General features: G+C 36.0%; 1 protein-coding gene across 2 annotated transcripts in view; it reads right to left on the bottom strand.

Moving 5' to 3' along the window:
• Positions 1–14800, bottom strand: part of LOC131063638 (peptide-N(4)-(N-acetyl-beta-glucosaminyl)asparagine amidase) — a 200048-nt gene that overhangs the window by 111665 nt on the left and 73583 nt on the right. For both annotated transcript variants that reach the window (XM_057997528.2, XM_057997529.2), the window contains one exon: positions 6696–6809. In XM_057997528.2, the coding sequence (XP_057853511.1) occupies positions 6696–6809 (114 nt within the window). The remainder of the gene's footprint in view (positions 1–6695; positions 6810–14800) is intronic.

The raw sequence follows: 14800 nt of genomic DNA, 5'->3' as shown, positions 1-14800 counted from the left end.
ATCTCATTTTTCGTCCATTTCTCCATTTTCGAATTTACAAGTGTACTTGTATTCGGGTTTTAAAACCCCGATTGCATGTATGTCCTTTCCAACTTGTATACTTGTGAAACTTCTCCCAAGATCCGAAATTGGTCAAAATCAAAATTTTCCCATTTCTACATATTTCCCCTCTTCCTCTCACAAAATCGTGAAATTCAAAAATCAAAGTTTTACCCATTTGGAGAAGGAAGAATGATATTTGCAGCTGACTATGATGTTGCCTTAACTCTATTAAGTTTTCATCACAACATTCCAGGTTCACAATCAATGTCAGATTTGTCGGCATCTCCAACTCCAAAGAAAATGAAATACAAATATGACAAGTATCAGAATGAGGTTGCACCTTCCCAAGTTTCTTCTCCTTTGGATTGCATCAGAGACACGGAGATAGGGCACGTTGATATGGCAGAATTCGTCAATAAAGTAGAAGATCCACAGGATAATAACTTGCAGCGGTTGTTGGACAACCATATCCAAAATGCATCTTCCTTCCCAGTGGCTGCCCTAGAACCTGAGTTTGTTCTTGCATGCACCCATCATTTTCACAAAAAATCAAAAGTCATCAAAAATGATGATGGTGAAGTTATAATTCGTCTCGATGCAGATACAATTGAGAAGGTCTTCAAAATACCTCCTGCACCTGTTTATATGGAAATCACCAAAGAAAGTGCGGCGGAATATTACGTGAAGAGGGAAAAAGATTGCAAGCGGCACATCAATAGGTGGATCCAATAGCCATGTCCTTCCTTCTCAAGATGGGCAAAGTTGTACCGTTGTGATTTCAAATGGGAGATAGGAGACACCATCACTCTTCTTAGCAGGATAATGGGCCTTGAGCATTCCAATGTCTTTGAGCCATGGATGTATCAGTTCATTATGTTCATATGGCAGTCACATCACATTTTATGGGGGGAAATCATTAACGATGCCTTGTGCGAACAACTTGCAGCAGTTCCTACCACCATGACCTTCTTCATGAATTCTTATTTGGTATATTTAGCAGCATCACTTAGACACTTTCCAAGTCTTTCTACCAAGGGTGATCGCTTGCTTATACAAGTTTAGGAATATTATGACCAGTTGCCATTGAGACCCAGCAGACTACATTTTAGAAGGGTCCAAGATGCATTCTTCGGATATTTCATGTGTCAGATTGACAGAAATCTCAAGAACAAGAGAGTATCAGATGAAGCATCGGTCAAGGTGTCTGAGTATGGGTGTTTGTTTCTACAATTTCCCACCTTCACCTATATGAGGATAGGATGCTATGATGGTCAGCCATACATGCTTTCGAGATACCCAACCGATAAGATAATTCTTATGGAGTTGGAAGACAGATCATGGCTGTTCACACTTTTCAGTCTGCTAGACACAAGGTTGGAATGGGGATCTCTACCACAAACCCATTGAAAATTCGCCAATACTCCTTTGTCACATCTGTAAAGGCTAAGGCCATGGAGGCTGAATTGCAAGAAATCAAGCTCAAAAGGTTTAAACCTAGAGCTGATTTTGATTATAGAGGTATGAAGGAGAAAATCAAGAAATCCTTTGTGCATGTTCATCGCATTGAAGACATCTGGGTAGATCTCCGCACAGAAGCCGAAGTCCTCAAGATGGATTACTGCAGGCTCACTGTTGAGCAAATTGTTGATTTGAACTTGGCAGATATCCCACAAGGGATGAATAATGACGGGCATATACTTGATCCTGAATACACTTCACGGAGGGTTGAGGAAGCTCCACTTCCTTTGATCCAATGGTCACACAAGGAGTGCATATCCATCCTTGACAGATTTCAGCCTATCTTGGCCAACACCAACTCAAGGCTGAAAAGTAATGCTGTTAGACTTATCAAAATCAAGGTTGGTAAAGAAGATGATTCTACAGGGCCTCTTGGACGAAAATCTGAGATTCAGATTGACAACAAGAAGGGTGCTCCATCTTCAGGCACAAGGATCAAGTTACGAGTCAGTCGTGCAGTAGTGCTTCCTCTTGAGGACACGACCATTCGTGGGAAGGAAAAATCACAATTCCATGTTCAGGTGATCGATCTGGATAATCCAGAAGAGGGGCAGCAATCTGATGATGCTCCTAAGTCTCCAGTTTCAGGCTCGCCTCTTGAGGTCATTCCTCCAGTTTCCATTGAGATGCCTCTTTCTCCTCCTGATTTGCTCATAGATGAGTCTCCTTAGAATGCAATTCCCATTTCAGCATACGAGCCATCTCTTGATCATCAACAAGAAAGTGTGTTGAAAGTTCCTGAGGATATTTCTACTTGCATCCAGTTATGAGAAATTGATACTTCCACTTCTGGTTTTGAAGAATTCATGAGGCAATATTCATGCCCATTGGTAACTGAGCAAACCGTGGTCGATGTCCAAACAAATATTCCTCCCAGGGTGACCACGGTAATTCAAACAGAAACTGCTTCTCCTTTACCTACGGCTACTACTGGAAGAGAGTTGATGACTTTGCCTCCATGGCTTAGTTCTTTTACCTCGAAAAGGAAGAAGCAAGGAATCTCACTTGATGCCTTTGATTACCAGCAACTCAAACAGTCCAGATCCAAAGTTGCTAAGAAGGCTAAGACTATCTCTAGGGTAACTGTTGATAGCAACAAGATGAAAGTAGCTGAAATTATGGAACCTATTGTAGATAAGCCACTTTTTGAAATGTCAGCTACTAATTATAAGGTTACGAGGATAGAGTTGGGCAAGCAAACGCATGAGGTAATTAAACATGATGTTCAGTTTCCTGTTGCTTCACTGGTGCAAAGGTGTGATGAGCTTCTAGCGAAGAAAGACAAGCTAGAAGAGGAAAACTGACAGCTTATGGCAGCCATTCATAAAATCACAAAACCTACTGCTGAAGGGAGTAACAACATAGGTTCTTCTGGTTCCCAAGAATCGATTCGTGGAGTGGAAAGGGCTGCTCAAAAGGTACAAGCACTGGATTCCTGGGTTGATCAACTTCATGATCAATGTGTACAAGTAATAAAAGACATTTTTCAAATAATGTCTAAACTAGAGACCATTGAGGAGAAACTGGATCAGACTTCTAACACTTTCAAAAAGAATCTGGAAAGTGTTGAAAAAAGTTTGACAATCTGGCGTACCATGCCCCAACAACAGCTGAATATTTTGCAGCAGCATGCCATCATCTCTTCCAAGAACATGTACTTGGAATTTGAAGAACGCCTGGAAAACAAGACCCTTGTTCTTAAATCCCTCGTTGAGGAGATCGGTGATGCAAGGAGATTCCGGGGTGAAGTTTACCGAGATATTGTCTCACATTGTGAAAGGGCCTCTTGCAACATAGTAAGTCAGGATGGAGAGCTGATTCCAGAAGAAGAAGTTCTTGCTGATTTACAAATGAGGATTCATAATGAATGGAGGAGCGAAAAATTCTCGGCAACTTCGATTCAATCATTGATGAAACACCAAGCCTTTCTGCATGAAATCCAGTCTATCCTGGATAAAAACAATTCTGCGCTCCTCCGCTGTCACGACACTATTGTGAAGACTATGGTTGTTGCCAAGAACACCCATGAACCGAATCCCGAGGAACTACAAGTGAGCATCCGGAAATTTCAAGGATTTGTGTCTTCACAAAATGCAACTTAAGTGTTTTTCAACACTTAGTTGAATTTTCCCTTTTTTGTAAGCTTTAGTTGTAATTTAGTTTTGGCAAGTTACATGTAAAAGTATTTTGTGTAAAATGCAAGTTAAACATTACTTGTGCTTTTGTAATTACATGTAAGGCAACTACAAGTTGTGTCCGATTAGGATTGTAGTTGGAATAAGTCTTAGTTAGTTGGAGTAACTCTTAGTTAGTTAATGAAGTCTCAGTTAGTTATTGAATGAGTCTTGGTGGTTGAGAGAATCTCTCAAGTTAGTTAAGATCCTCCCACCTTTTTCTCAAGGCTCCTCTTCTATAAATACTGGAGGACTCTATTGTAATTATCATCTTTTGGAAAGCAAGCAAAAAACTCTGCCAAATTTACAGCAAGAAGTCTTTGAGCTTATGTATGTGGATTGAAAGTTTTTAAAGAATAATAAAGAAGGATTACTCAAGTTTTGAGTCTTTGAGCTACATGTTTGAGTTTGAATCTTTTATTTCTTCTATGCCAAGTGTTTCTAAAGGAACTTAGTCCAATCTGATTTGAAGTCTTTGAGCTGCAAGTAGAGAAGATTAATTAAAATAAGAAACTCTCTTGAAGGAGCAGCAAGTCTTTGAGCTTGCGTCTATTCTTGAGGAAAATTTACTGTTTGATAAGAAATAGCAGCAAGTCTTTGAGCTTGCATTAGTTCTTGTCTTTGTGTTGAAAGAATAGATTATTCCAGTCTTTGAGCTGTTATCTTTTATTCATTGTAAAATTTAGTATAGCAAAGGGTAGATAGGACTTCCAATAGTCAAGTCTTTGAGCTTGATATTGCTGTCCCGTCCCGAAGGAAGTGACGGAAGTCTTTGCGCTTTTAGGAAACTTCATTTCTTTTCTCTCATTTCACTTGAAAGTAGTTACTGCTGTTCATATTCAATCGTTATCCTTTTCTGTGAAGAGAAAAGGATATTGTCTTTCTTGAAGAAAGAAAACTGTTGTACCATCCTATTTTTATTTCAGTTTTAGTTAGATAGGGGGAGCCTTCCCTTAATTAGGAGAGTTTTTACTCGTGTGCTGTGGTTGAAACCACAATTGTGTATATTTCCCCAAATGTACAAAATTTTCAACCAACAATTAGACAATGATAATACTCCCAAATTAATTAATACGGGGAAGAAAGGAAAACGAGAGAAGCTGCGCCAACGGACTACGAGAAAGGTAAGCAGTTGAGTTTTACCCCACAATAATATATGTGTGTGGATGTGTGTGCCACACACACACATATATGTTTATAATGGATTTGTCTCTTTGACAAAGTTATAGTTTTATAATAATATTATTTCATGTATATGTAGCAATATGTATATGTATGTATGCAGGATATTTGTATGTATATAGGATCAATAATAGTAATTAAGAAATATGTAGAGGCAAGCATAAATTATTGATTAGAAATGATAATGAAATATAAAATGTTATATGAATAACAATAATGTGGCTATATGGTGGAGGCTATTGGGAGGAAGTTCCCTTAGCCTAATTCAGGGATTATGATAATCCCTTGTAGGCAGTATATACTGAGTATTCATATGCATATATGTTAAGGTTTGGGTGTCAAAAGCTCACCCAAGAAGAGACGAATCTGGCCTGTCCTCTCTGGTAGACTTGGATGATAGGATGTATCATCCAAGGCAAGGAATTGATCATATATGATGATCTTCCCTGGTAGGCTTGGATGTAAGATGTTACATCCAAGACAGGAATCGAATTATCCATCGATTTCCTGGTAAGGCTTGGAACCATGATGGGTTCCAAGAAGGCGGGCATTACAACCGTCTAAGGACATATCCCAATACTTCATTCATATCCTTTTTATTACCTAAGAATTGAGATTAGTTTTAATTAAGTAATTGAAGTTTAATTGCAAATTAGATTAGTAATATATATTTTGTTGCATTCTAACAGTCTATTTTGCAAGAAAGTGATCTCTAACTAGTAGGGACCTTACGGAATTTATCTCTAACTAGCAGGGACATTACACAGGCTCCGACGAGGTTGTGGCAACCCTGTTGGGCTCCGACAATGATTATGCAACCCATGCAAGATGCTGATGCTCAATATGACAACTATGGCATTCCATTACACATTGTTTCTCTTAAGCATTTTATCAAAGCCTTCCATGTACCCATTATACTTTCCCATTTGAAGGTCTTGCTGATTGAACAAGTCGAGCAGACATCTGTGGGGCCTTGACCTTTCTTGCTCAGTACCAATAAGAATGCAAAGGCCCAAGACTAACATTTCAGACTGAACCATTCATGAACCTGAGGATTTAGTTCATGCATGCTTGCTTTTGGACTGTTGTAAAGAAATTGTTCGTGATAATCATCAATATAGAATACCATTGCCTTCATTTTAGATAGTTGAGTTGGAAAGTTCTTTTCCTAAGGAGAATGTGATGGCAATGTGAATGAAGTTTGTGTGCCAATCATTGCAGAGTGTATATCAGATCAGGTTCTTACATTTACTCTGTGCATGCTGAGATCTTTATCCTGCATAATTGAGTGTTCCAAACACCAGAGAGTTCCAGCAGAATGGCATTTTATAATAGGTAAGAAATTTTAAAATTTGGGAATCAATATTGTAAGTGACACATATAAATAAACCGTTAGTTCCAATTTGATCGGAAAAAAAAAAAGGAGTATTGTATTTATAACATCCACACCCACAAAAACATGAATTGAATCTAAGACAACCAAACAGAGTTACACATCCATGAACAAACATGTCAAATACAACAAAGTATTAATTTATCAAACCAGATTTTCTATACATCGTAAAAAGAAAACTTGAACAGATAAAAGTTTATAGTTCATTATGGTCTTTGCTTGTGTTCAGTGAAACTATTTTTCCTGGCCTCAAATCATATAAGTGCAAATTTTAGTGTAGCATTGCATACAAATCGCTTAAAACATTTTAATTGCAAACTAAAATCAAGAGACAGATAGCAGGATCAAGCATTGACTGTGAAAGAAAGAAAGAACATTAATCTTACCTGTATAATTCAACCCTATTCGCTCCAAATCGAAGCTCCTCAGCTGTAGCACTACCCATACCAATGCTAGTAGTTTCGTATCCACATCTAAAACATGGGGGTTGATTGACCCAGCTGAAGAATCAGCACAGAAGAGATTAAGATCATAGAATTGTGAATTCTGCAAGACATCTAATCATTAGAATAAAGTCTAAAAATTAGTACTGGATTTACTTTACCAGCAACATTCTAAAAGTCCATGGAAGGACAGATATTATAAAGTCAGCAAAGAAATCATGTTCAAAGTGTCTCAAACAAAAAATTATATGTAGAATACAGATTTCAAAATTGTGGACATACTAATATCTATGGTGGAAGGAAAATAGAAGTAGAGCATCAGTCTCTAGATTTGTGCCAAAATGCTATCATGGTATTTGATTGACTACAAAAAGTGGGAAGATAGGTTCAAAAAGCATATCAAACAAAATAAGTGCAAAATACTTGCTAAAAGTTGTGAGGTTGGATGGAGTTCCTAAATACAGTGTTTCCAAATAAATCCACAATTTCTCTAAGCTTTTTATGAGAATTTATTACAAGGGTTACAGATGCAGGTAAATTTGGCACAACTATCACCTCTTTAAAAATGGGTAAACTGAACAGACCAGCCAACTACCTAAGGATCTACTATGAATGTGCTATTATTAAGAATCCAAGTAACCACAGCTTCCTCAAGTTTCAAATGATTCAAATCCAAATCATCCATCAAATCCTCACACCCTGTCATTTGTATTAAATAAGGCAAGTGCCACCACATACACTTGTATGCTAAGATATCAGACTTGGGTTGCAAGCACCACAACTATGGTCATGTTCTCTGTCCACATAGAATAAATAGATCTTTTGCTTTTTGTACACCATGGAAAAAACTCCATTTAGTTCATCCATTCATTCCCACAACATCAGCTCCACTACAAACCTGATGATAAAAGACAAAACAGGGGTAATTATAAAAATATGTTTCTTACACTGCTGATGCATTGTCCTATAACCAAAGACATGCAAATGGAAAGTATGAGCCTCTTTCCTGTTCAATTCATGTTCACAATCCAATTGAAATCTCCTCCCCAAGTTCCAAACAGCTGCACATCTGTTTATAGTTATTACATATCCTAGCATAGCATCAGAATTTTATTACCAAGTGGCACAATCCTCCTCCATAGCTTTGATCATTCCCATTAAATGCAGTTTGGGGATCAAGGATCTGATAAAGTCAGAAAAATATAGGTGAGTTAAGAATTTATTTCTTTATTTCTAATTTTCTACACACCGCTACGAACAAACCATGGATAATCTCAAAAGCACAGATCCTAAGTAAGCTGCACTATATGCTTCATGGGTACAGTTAATGCCAAGGGGGAGGATGTCTTAATTTACATATATAACATGGCGATTTCACTAAGATAAAAGAGGTCAAACCAGTACTTATCACAAATATCAGATCATTCGAGGAAGAATTCCAAAAGAGAATATTTAAAGCATAAATTGCTTCCTTTTTCTGACATTAACTCAGAGTTCAGACCATACTAGTTGGTTCCATATATAATTCCTACCACTGTATCTTGTAATGTACCCATTTTTAGCAATATTGTTTCATGAAATTTTGGCCAGTTTCTGAGCTTTCCCATAAGCACTAAGGGTGTTGAGGACTCCAAACTTCTTGGAGGATTCAAGTTCAGTAATTTTAGGTTTTTATTTGTGGCACTAAGCTCAGTTGGCATTATGGGTTGTTATGATACATTCAAAAGTGCTTTTGGTCTCCTGGGGTGTTCTCCAAACTTATTGGAAAGCACATCTAATTTTAGTAAGTCACCTGGTTGGCTTCGATCATCATCCTACATCTTCAGTATCATTCTAGTGTGACCAAAGTTTGATTCTGATTCAGTTTCAGTGCTTTCCACACTTTGGGTGAGTTCTTAAATAATTAATTAATATTTCACTAATATTGTCTAATGTTGAGAAATAATAAAGACTATTTAATGTAATAGCTCGATAGAAAGATAATGAAATTTTTTAAGAGTTGGATGTTACATCCCACTTGTGCCCTAGTTTATTTTGTGCAGTATTTACGTCCTGATACATGTTAACCCTAGTGCATTTTGATATACTTGTATGATGTATAATGTGCTTGGTTTTATGCTTTAAATGATGGATTTTTTCAAATGATTATGCAATATGTGAATAATGATAATTATGTTTTCTATGCAGTTTGATGTACTTTGATATAGTAAATTGATGAATTTCAGTTAGCAATAGGATATCATGTTTCACTTTTATCATGAATTATTAATTGCCAGAACTAGACAAGATTGGATCTAACCGATTTCCGTGCGCCAAGTGTGTGCAGAAGATCGTCGTCCTCCACAAAAGGAGGGAAAGTATCATCAGGTCAGGAGGTGAAAGGAAGGAAGAACTTAATGCCGTTTGAGAAAAACCCTAACCTAAGCCAGGTAAACCTATGTTGATCTTGTCAGACCTTGTTAGCCAGTGCGCTAGGCAACCTGGTAGGTCAATGTAGAGAATTTAGGGTTTATAACCCTAAGGTTGTCGCTTCTTGTAATTATTATTAATTATTAATATTAATAAATTATTTCATTAATTATTAATTAAGTTGACTGGACTGATATTCTTTGAGTGTATAGGTATATATATTTATGTATGTGTATATATACGTTACAAATATATCCTAAACGAGTACCTGGGTATGGTAGTACGTATACCTAGTCGTATACGTACTACCGCAGTCAGGTATACGTAGGATGTATGGGTCACATATATATAAATATATATAAATAAGTATATTCAAATCTATTAATATGTTGCATGACAAGGATTATTGTAATTAAATAAATTAATATTTTGCTAACTTAAATTGGCAACTCAATTATGCAAGTGAAGGTTATGTGAGGGGGAAATAAGTTTTAATAAATCCTTTTTCATCGCTCCACCTTTCCTTGTGATTTTATCGGGCATGAAGGAGGTTTTAATAAATAAATATAAAGGAGATTAAAAAGATTTATTTCTCAACCTTGATATAATTTTATCGAGCTTATTAGGAGGGAAGAAGCACCAAATAGATATTTTTATGCATTCATTTCTTTGGGAAAGGATGGAAAGATATTTTTTCCACAGGAAGCTTCTGCTGGAAGGAAGAAATGCTGAAGGCGTGAATGGAGCACGGGATGAACGTGACTCCTTGGGCAGTTTCAAATTTCCGCCTGGTTTTAGGGCGAACAAAGGAAGAGTCACGTGTTAGTATATACTTAAACCATCCTTGGAAGAGAAGGGGGCAGGTTTTATTTGTTCTTCTTCGAGACGGAAAAGAAAGAGGGTTTGCTCTGCAATTCCGTGATTGTGTGCTCAGCCATTACCAAGTTTCAAGGGCTTTGAGTGTGAAGTGCGTTAGAGTGCAACCTCTGATGGATTTTGCTTCTTTCCGGTCATGTAGTCTAGATACCCTACGAATCTGATAGTTCTTCTTCCATTTCTCATTCTAGGTTCTTAAAAAAAAGAGAGGAAAAGAATGAATGAGAGGGGTAAACCCTTATGAAGTCTTTAAATGACAAACTACGTATTAAATCTGCTTATTTCTATATTAAACCAGATTTACTTGAAGGGTAAACCCTTATGCAGTCATTAAATGACAAAATACGTATTATATCAGCTTATTTTTGTATTAAACCAGATTTACTTTCTGTTCTTGGTACAATTAGAATGGTTATGAAATTATGCACTGGTCCTCATACCTGCACAGTTATGGAAAATATATATATATATACTCATAAATATATATATGTATACATGGTTATGTGTATATATATATATTTGTGTGTATAGATATAACTTTGGAATGTATATGTTATGAAAGGTTAGGAAAATTATTATAGTGCAGAAAGGCTCCATTCGGTCAAACTAAAACCAGAAAACCATAAAGTTTATAAACAACAAGGTCACACTGTTATTAGACCAGGATGATTAAGGTCTACTTGTATGAATGAATATATAAATGTATTATATCTATAAATATAGGTATATCTGAGTAATGATGTACAGGCCTGGAAGTTATGTTTACTCACACCATTCAGCTAACTGAAATCTAAAAATCATAAGAACATAACCAGTATGGAGGTGCAGAAAGGCTCCATTGGTCAAACTAAAACCAAAAAACCATAAAGTTTATAATCAACAGGTGTATGTTATAGATATATTATACACCTTTACGCGAGTACATATATCTCTAAATTAGATATAATTGTGTATAGTAAACTGCAGGTCTATGTGTTAGATTTACATGTATTCCTCAGCTGAACTATAGACTGAAATAAATCTTATCCTCAGAATCTCTGCCTTCATGAAATTTATGTCATTGTGAAACAAAGGTTAAGGCTATTGTGAAGTCTATCCTAAATAAAAAATAAGTTGTAAACCTTAAACATCGTGATTACTCACTGTGCATGTGAAGGGCGGGTACACGTGCACATAAGTACAAGTACTTGGGCATATACCGGCAAGTATGTACTAGTGAAGTTATAACTGGTAATATTTGACGTATATGCAAAGGTAATTGTACTCACGTGTCCATGTACGCATATCTTAGCATGCACCGATAGACATGTTCCAGCATAGCGATGCAGACTTGTACCAAGCCAGGAGTTCAGTTGAAACCTGTTGAAAACATAGTAGTTGTGTGAGGTAGAAATGGTTTTTAACATTGGAAATACCCATACTATAACTATTGAACGCTAAACCCAAGATGGTCCTTAGATTTACTTTCGAGTTCAGCTGAACTCCTTAACCCAGACTTTTGCCGAGAAGGGTGAGATCATTGATAGCGCGAAGACTCGTGCTTACAGTGTAAACCTTGGCCATGGTGGTGCTGCGTAATGCATGCACTAGTCTGATCTTTAGGACCAAATACACCCTTAGTCAGAGCATCATACTAGTAGGGAGTTACCCTTAGTGTATGACCGACTAAGTGTGTAGGTCCTAACACCAAGTCTCAGATGGCATTGAGTTCTGGTATTCCTTTACCTCCCTGCGAAGGGTCGGGCCAGTCCAAAAGGATATGGCACGGGGGACTAGATAGTTCGTGGTTGGGCAGAAAAGCGCCCTAATGATACTTTCCCTCCCCACCAGTATCATGACAGAGTTTGAAGTTCAGAATTTAGCATCAGTTGAAAAGTACTCTCTAAACCCTATCTCTCTTTCATTTCATGCAAGTTAATTAGTTCTTAAATATTACATGTATGCTTAATTTTTAGTTCAATGTACTTAATCTTTCAGTTATCGTTATTCATTTTCTTGTTTGAATTTATAAAAAAAAAAATATCCATCTTTCTATGCTCATGTTGGCGGCTATTTTTGCAACGGTTAGATTATTTGAATGGTTATCTCTTTTGAAATTTTCAGCATGTTAAATTGGATGCCTAATTAAAGGGGCCATTGTGCATGAAATGTTATTATTATTTCAAAAATGACATTTGTGAGGGAAAAGGAATTATTCTAATCACAAATCTAAGTTCTGGTCCTGGTACAAATTTGGGTTTGGTTTGTAGATTCGACCAAAATTTATTTTGTGGCTCTGGGTTTATCCATACAGAAACATATAAAAATTAAAAATATATAAATATTTTAATATAATAATATCTATAAGATTTATACAATCTATAAAATTCATATATAATAAACTAATAATATAATAAAATTATAATGTTAATATTAATAATCAACAAAGAATATATATTAATATATATTATTAATTTTAAAAATTAATACACATAATTATATTTTTTTATTATTAATATTAATACTAATAACTTATTTAATTCATTGACATAAAATTATGAGGTTACTTTTATGTTGAAGTGTAGAAATTACATTTAGATCTTCTTTTTAATTAGGCCATCTAGTCCATTCTGAATTCACCATCATCAATTGTAGAGGTTCATGCACCTCAAGCATCCTCTCTAACAAGATAAAGTAAGTGGCATACCTTGTCTCAACAAGTTTGAGGAACTCCTTTGAAAATGTCTTGAAGAGAGCAATTGAGGTGTGGTGGTTGCAAATGAACATTTGAATATCTCTATCTTCTACCACCACTTGCTTCACCCAATCTATTTCCCCTATGTCTTTCAATGTATTGTTCAATGCATGAACACAGTGTAGGGTCCAAAAGATGTGCTTGTAAACACCCTCCACCATCAAACCAGTTGATTTGCACACACATGTTGAATCAGTGATCACCTATACAACATTTGAGGGTCCAACCTCTTCTATGGCATCTCGCAAAATGGTAAACATTTGTATCCTTACACTTCCTTAAACAATCCATGGCTTTGAGAAAAAAAAGAACTAGCAGGGCATGTGACTATGATATTGATGATTGGTTGATATCTAATATCAGTGCACCCATTCATCACAATAGAGCAACCTGTCCTCATCCAAGTTTAACTCATATCCTCAATTAGCACATTATACTTGGAATACTCTTTGTCTAGGAGCGTAGTGCGTAGCTTATGATCTCCAAGGGGTATTATTGAGAAACCAATAGAGGCTATGTGAGGCCTCACCTCGACTCAGTCTGACATTCAGTGGAATTTTATTTTTAGACTATTATGGATACTTTATTTTGATGCTTTTTGAGACTTAAAACTTATATGATTTCAGGATTTGGATAACATTGCTATGATTTGATGATTTACTTATATGCTTTATGAGATAGAACACTACATGATTGTTAGATAGGATGATATTGCAATGATAGATGTCGTTATTGAATTTGCAGTACTTTACTCTGGATATTGAACTATGATGTATGGTTAAGTTTATGTGAATTGGGATGAAATTGCTTATGTGAATTTGCTTGATAAAAGATGTATATAATTTGTGCAGATGAAAATTGCATGCAAGGGATGATGTGTATTGTTATTCCTTTGAATTATATTATATGTGGATATTTGAAAGTACTAATGTGTAAATTGAGATGTGCAAGAAATTTACCATGTGACCATGGAAAATTACGGAGAACCAAACCTAGACTTATGTATGTTCGTAAGCCAGGGGTTGTCTATTTGGAGAGACAACACCCCGTTCGTGTTGTATTTTATTCGTAACAGTATATGCTGCATGAGTGTTAAGTGTTACTTAAATTTAACGTGTAAAACCACAAAAGACAATTTCATGTTTTATTTTGTAAAAGTGTTTTATTTGTGTCACTTGACACGTGTGGATTTAAATTTAAATGTTTTATTTGGCCTCTTGGTGGGAAAGTGTTTAATTATAGTTCTTCTTAAATAAAATAATGTGTTGTCATAAATACTTTGGGAATATAATATTTGGGGTGGTCAACATATGTTTGACCCGAAAATAAACTTCAGAGGGGTTTAAAATGGGTTAAATGAACACCTAGGGGTAGTTTAATAGGGTTTCCTAAAGCCCATAAGGTATACCTAGGGGTTAGGGGTAATTTTAGGCAAGTTTCTATTTTTTAATGATCTTTTTAACGCTTTAAAAATTGGCTTTTTTGAGTTGTGCGAAAATTGAAAATTAGAAGTTTAAATCTAATTAAGATTTTTCCTTTTGGAAGGAGAGTCTTTTTGCATTCTGCTTTTCTTTCCTTTTTGGTTTTTAGAAACTTGTGAGAACTCAGAGAATGAGCTTCTCAAGCAAGATTTTTGAGATTTGGAGGGTAATCACCCACTCTCCATTTTTGGAGACGAGAAATTTTGAAAAGAAAATAATAGGATGGAATAGAAAAATTGACTAAGGGTAGAAGGAAAAAGATTCGTGGATTGGGCAGCTCTTCCTCAAATATCATAACACCTTTGGGCAGATTAAGGTTGGTTTCAATTATTCATTATAATGTCTTCTTCTTGCTTATGTCTGGAAGTATGTTGGTGTAAGAAATCTGTGTTCTTGAATGTTTTTTTTGAAATTCATTGGGTATTTTTGCATTATGATTGGTTTGTGTTTTGGGAGTTTTCTCAAGACCTCTTACTCTTGGGAGAGAAGAGGATCTTGTGGGTGGTAGCAGTGACAACCATCGAGTGAGAGACTCTCTTTTGAGAGCG

Source organism: Cryptomeria japonica, chromosome 4, assembly GCF_030272615.1.
Source record: "Cryptomeria japonica chromosome 4, Sugi_1.0, whole genome shotgun sequence".
Lineage (NCBI taxonomy): Eukaryota > Viridiplantae > Streptophyta > Pinopsida > Cupressales > Cupressaceae > Cryptomeria > Cryptomeria japonica.
The sequence above is the reverse complement of the archived record's forward strand: the minus strand, read 5'-3'. Positions and strand labels throughout refer to the sequence as shown.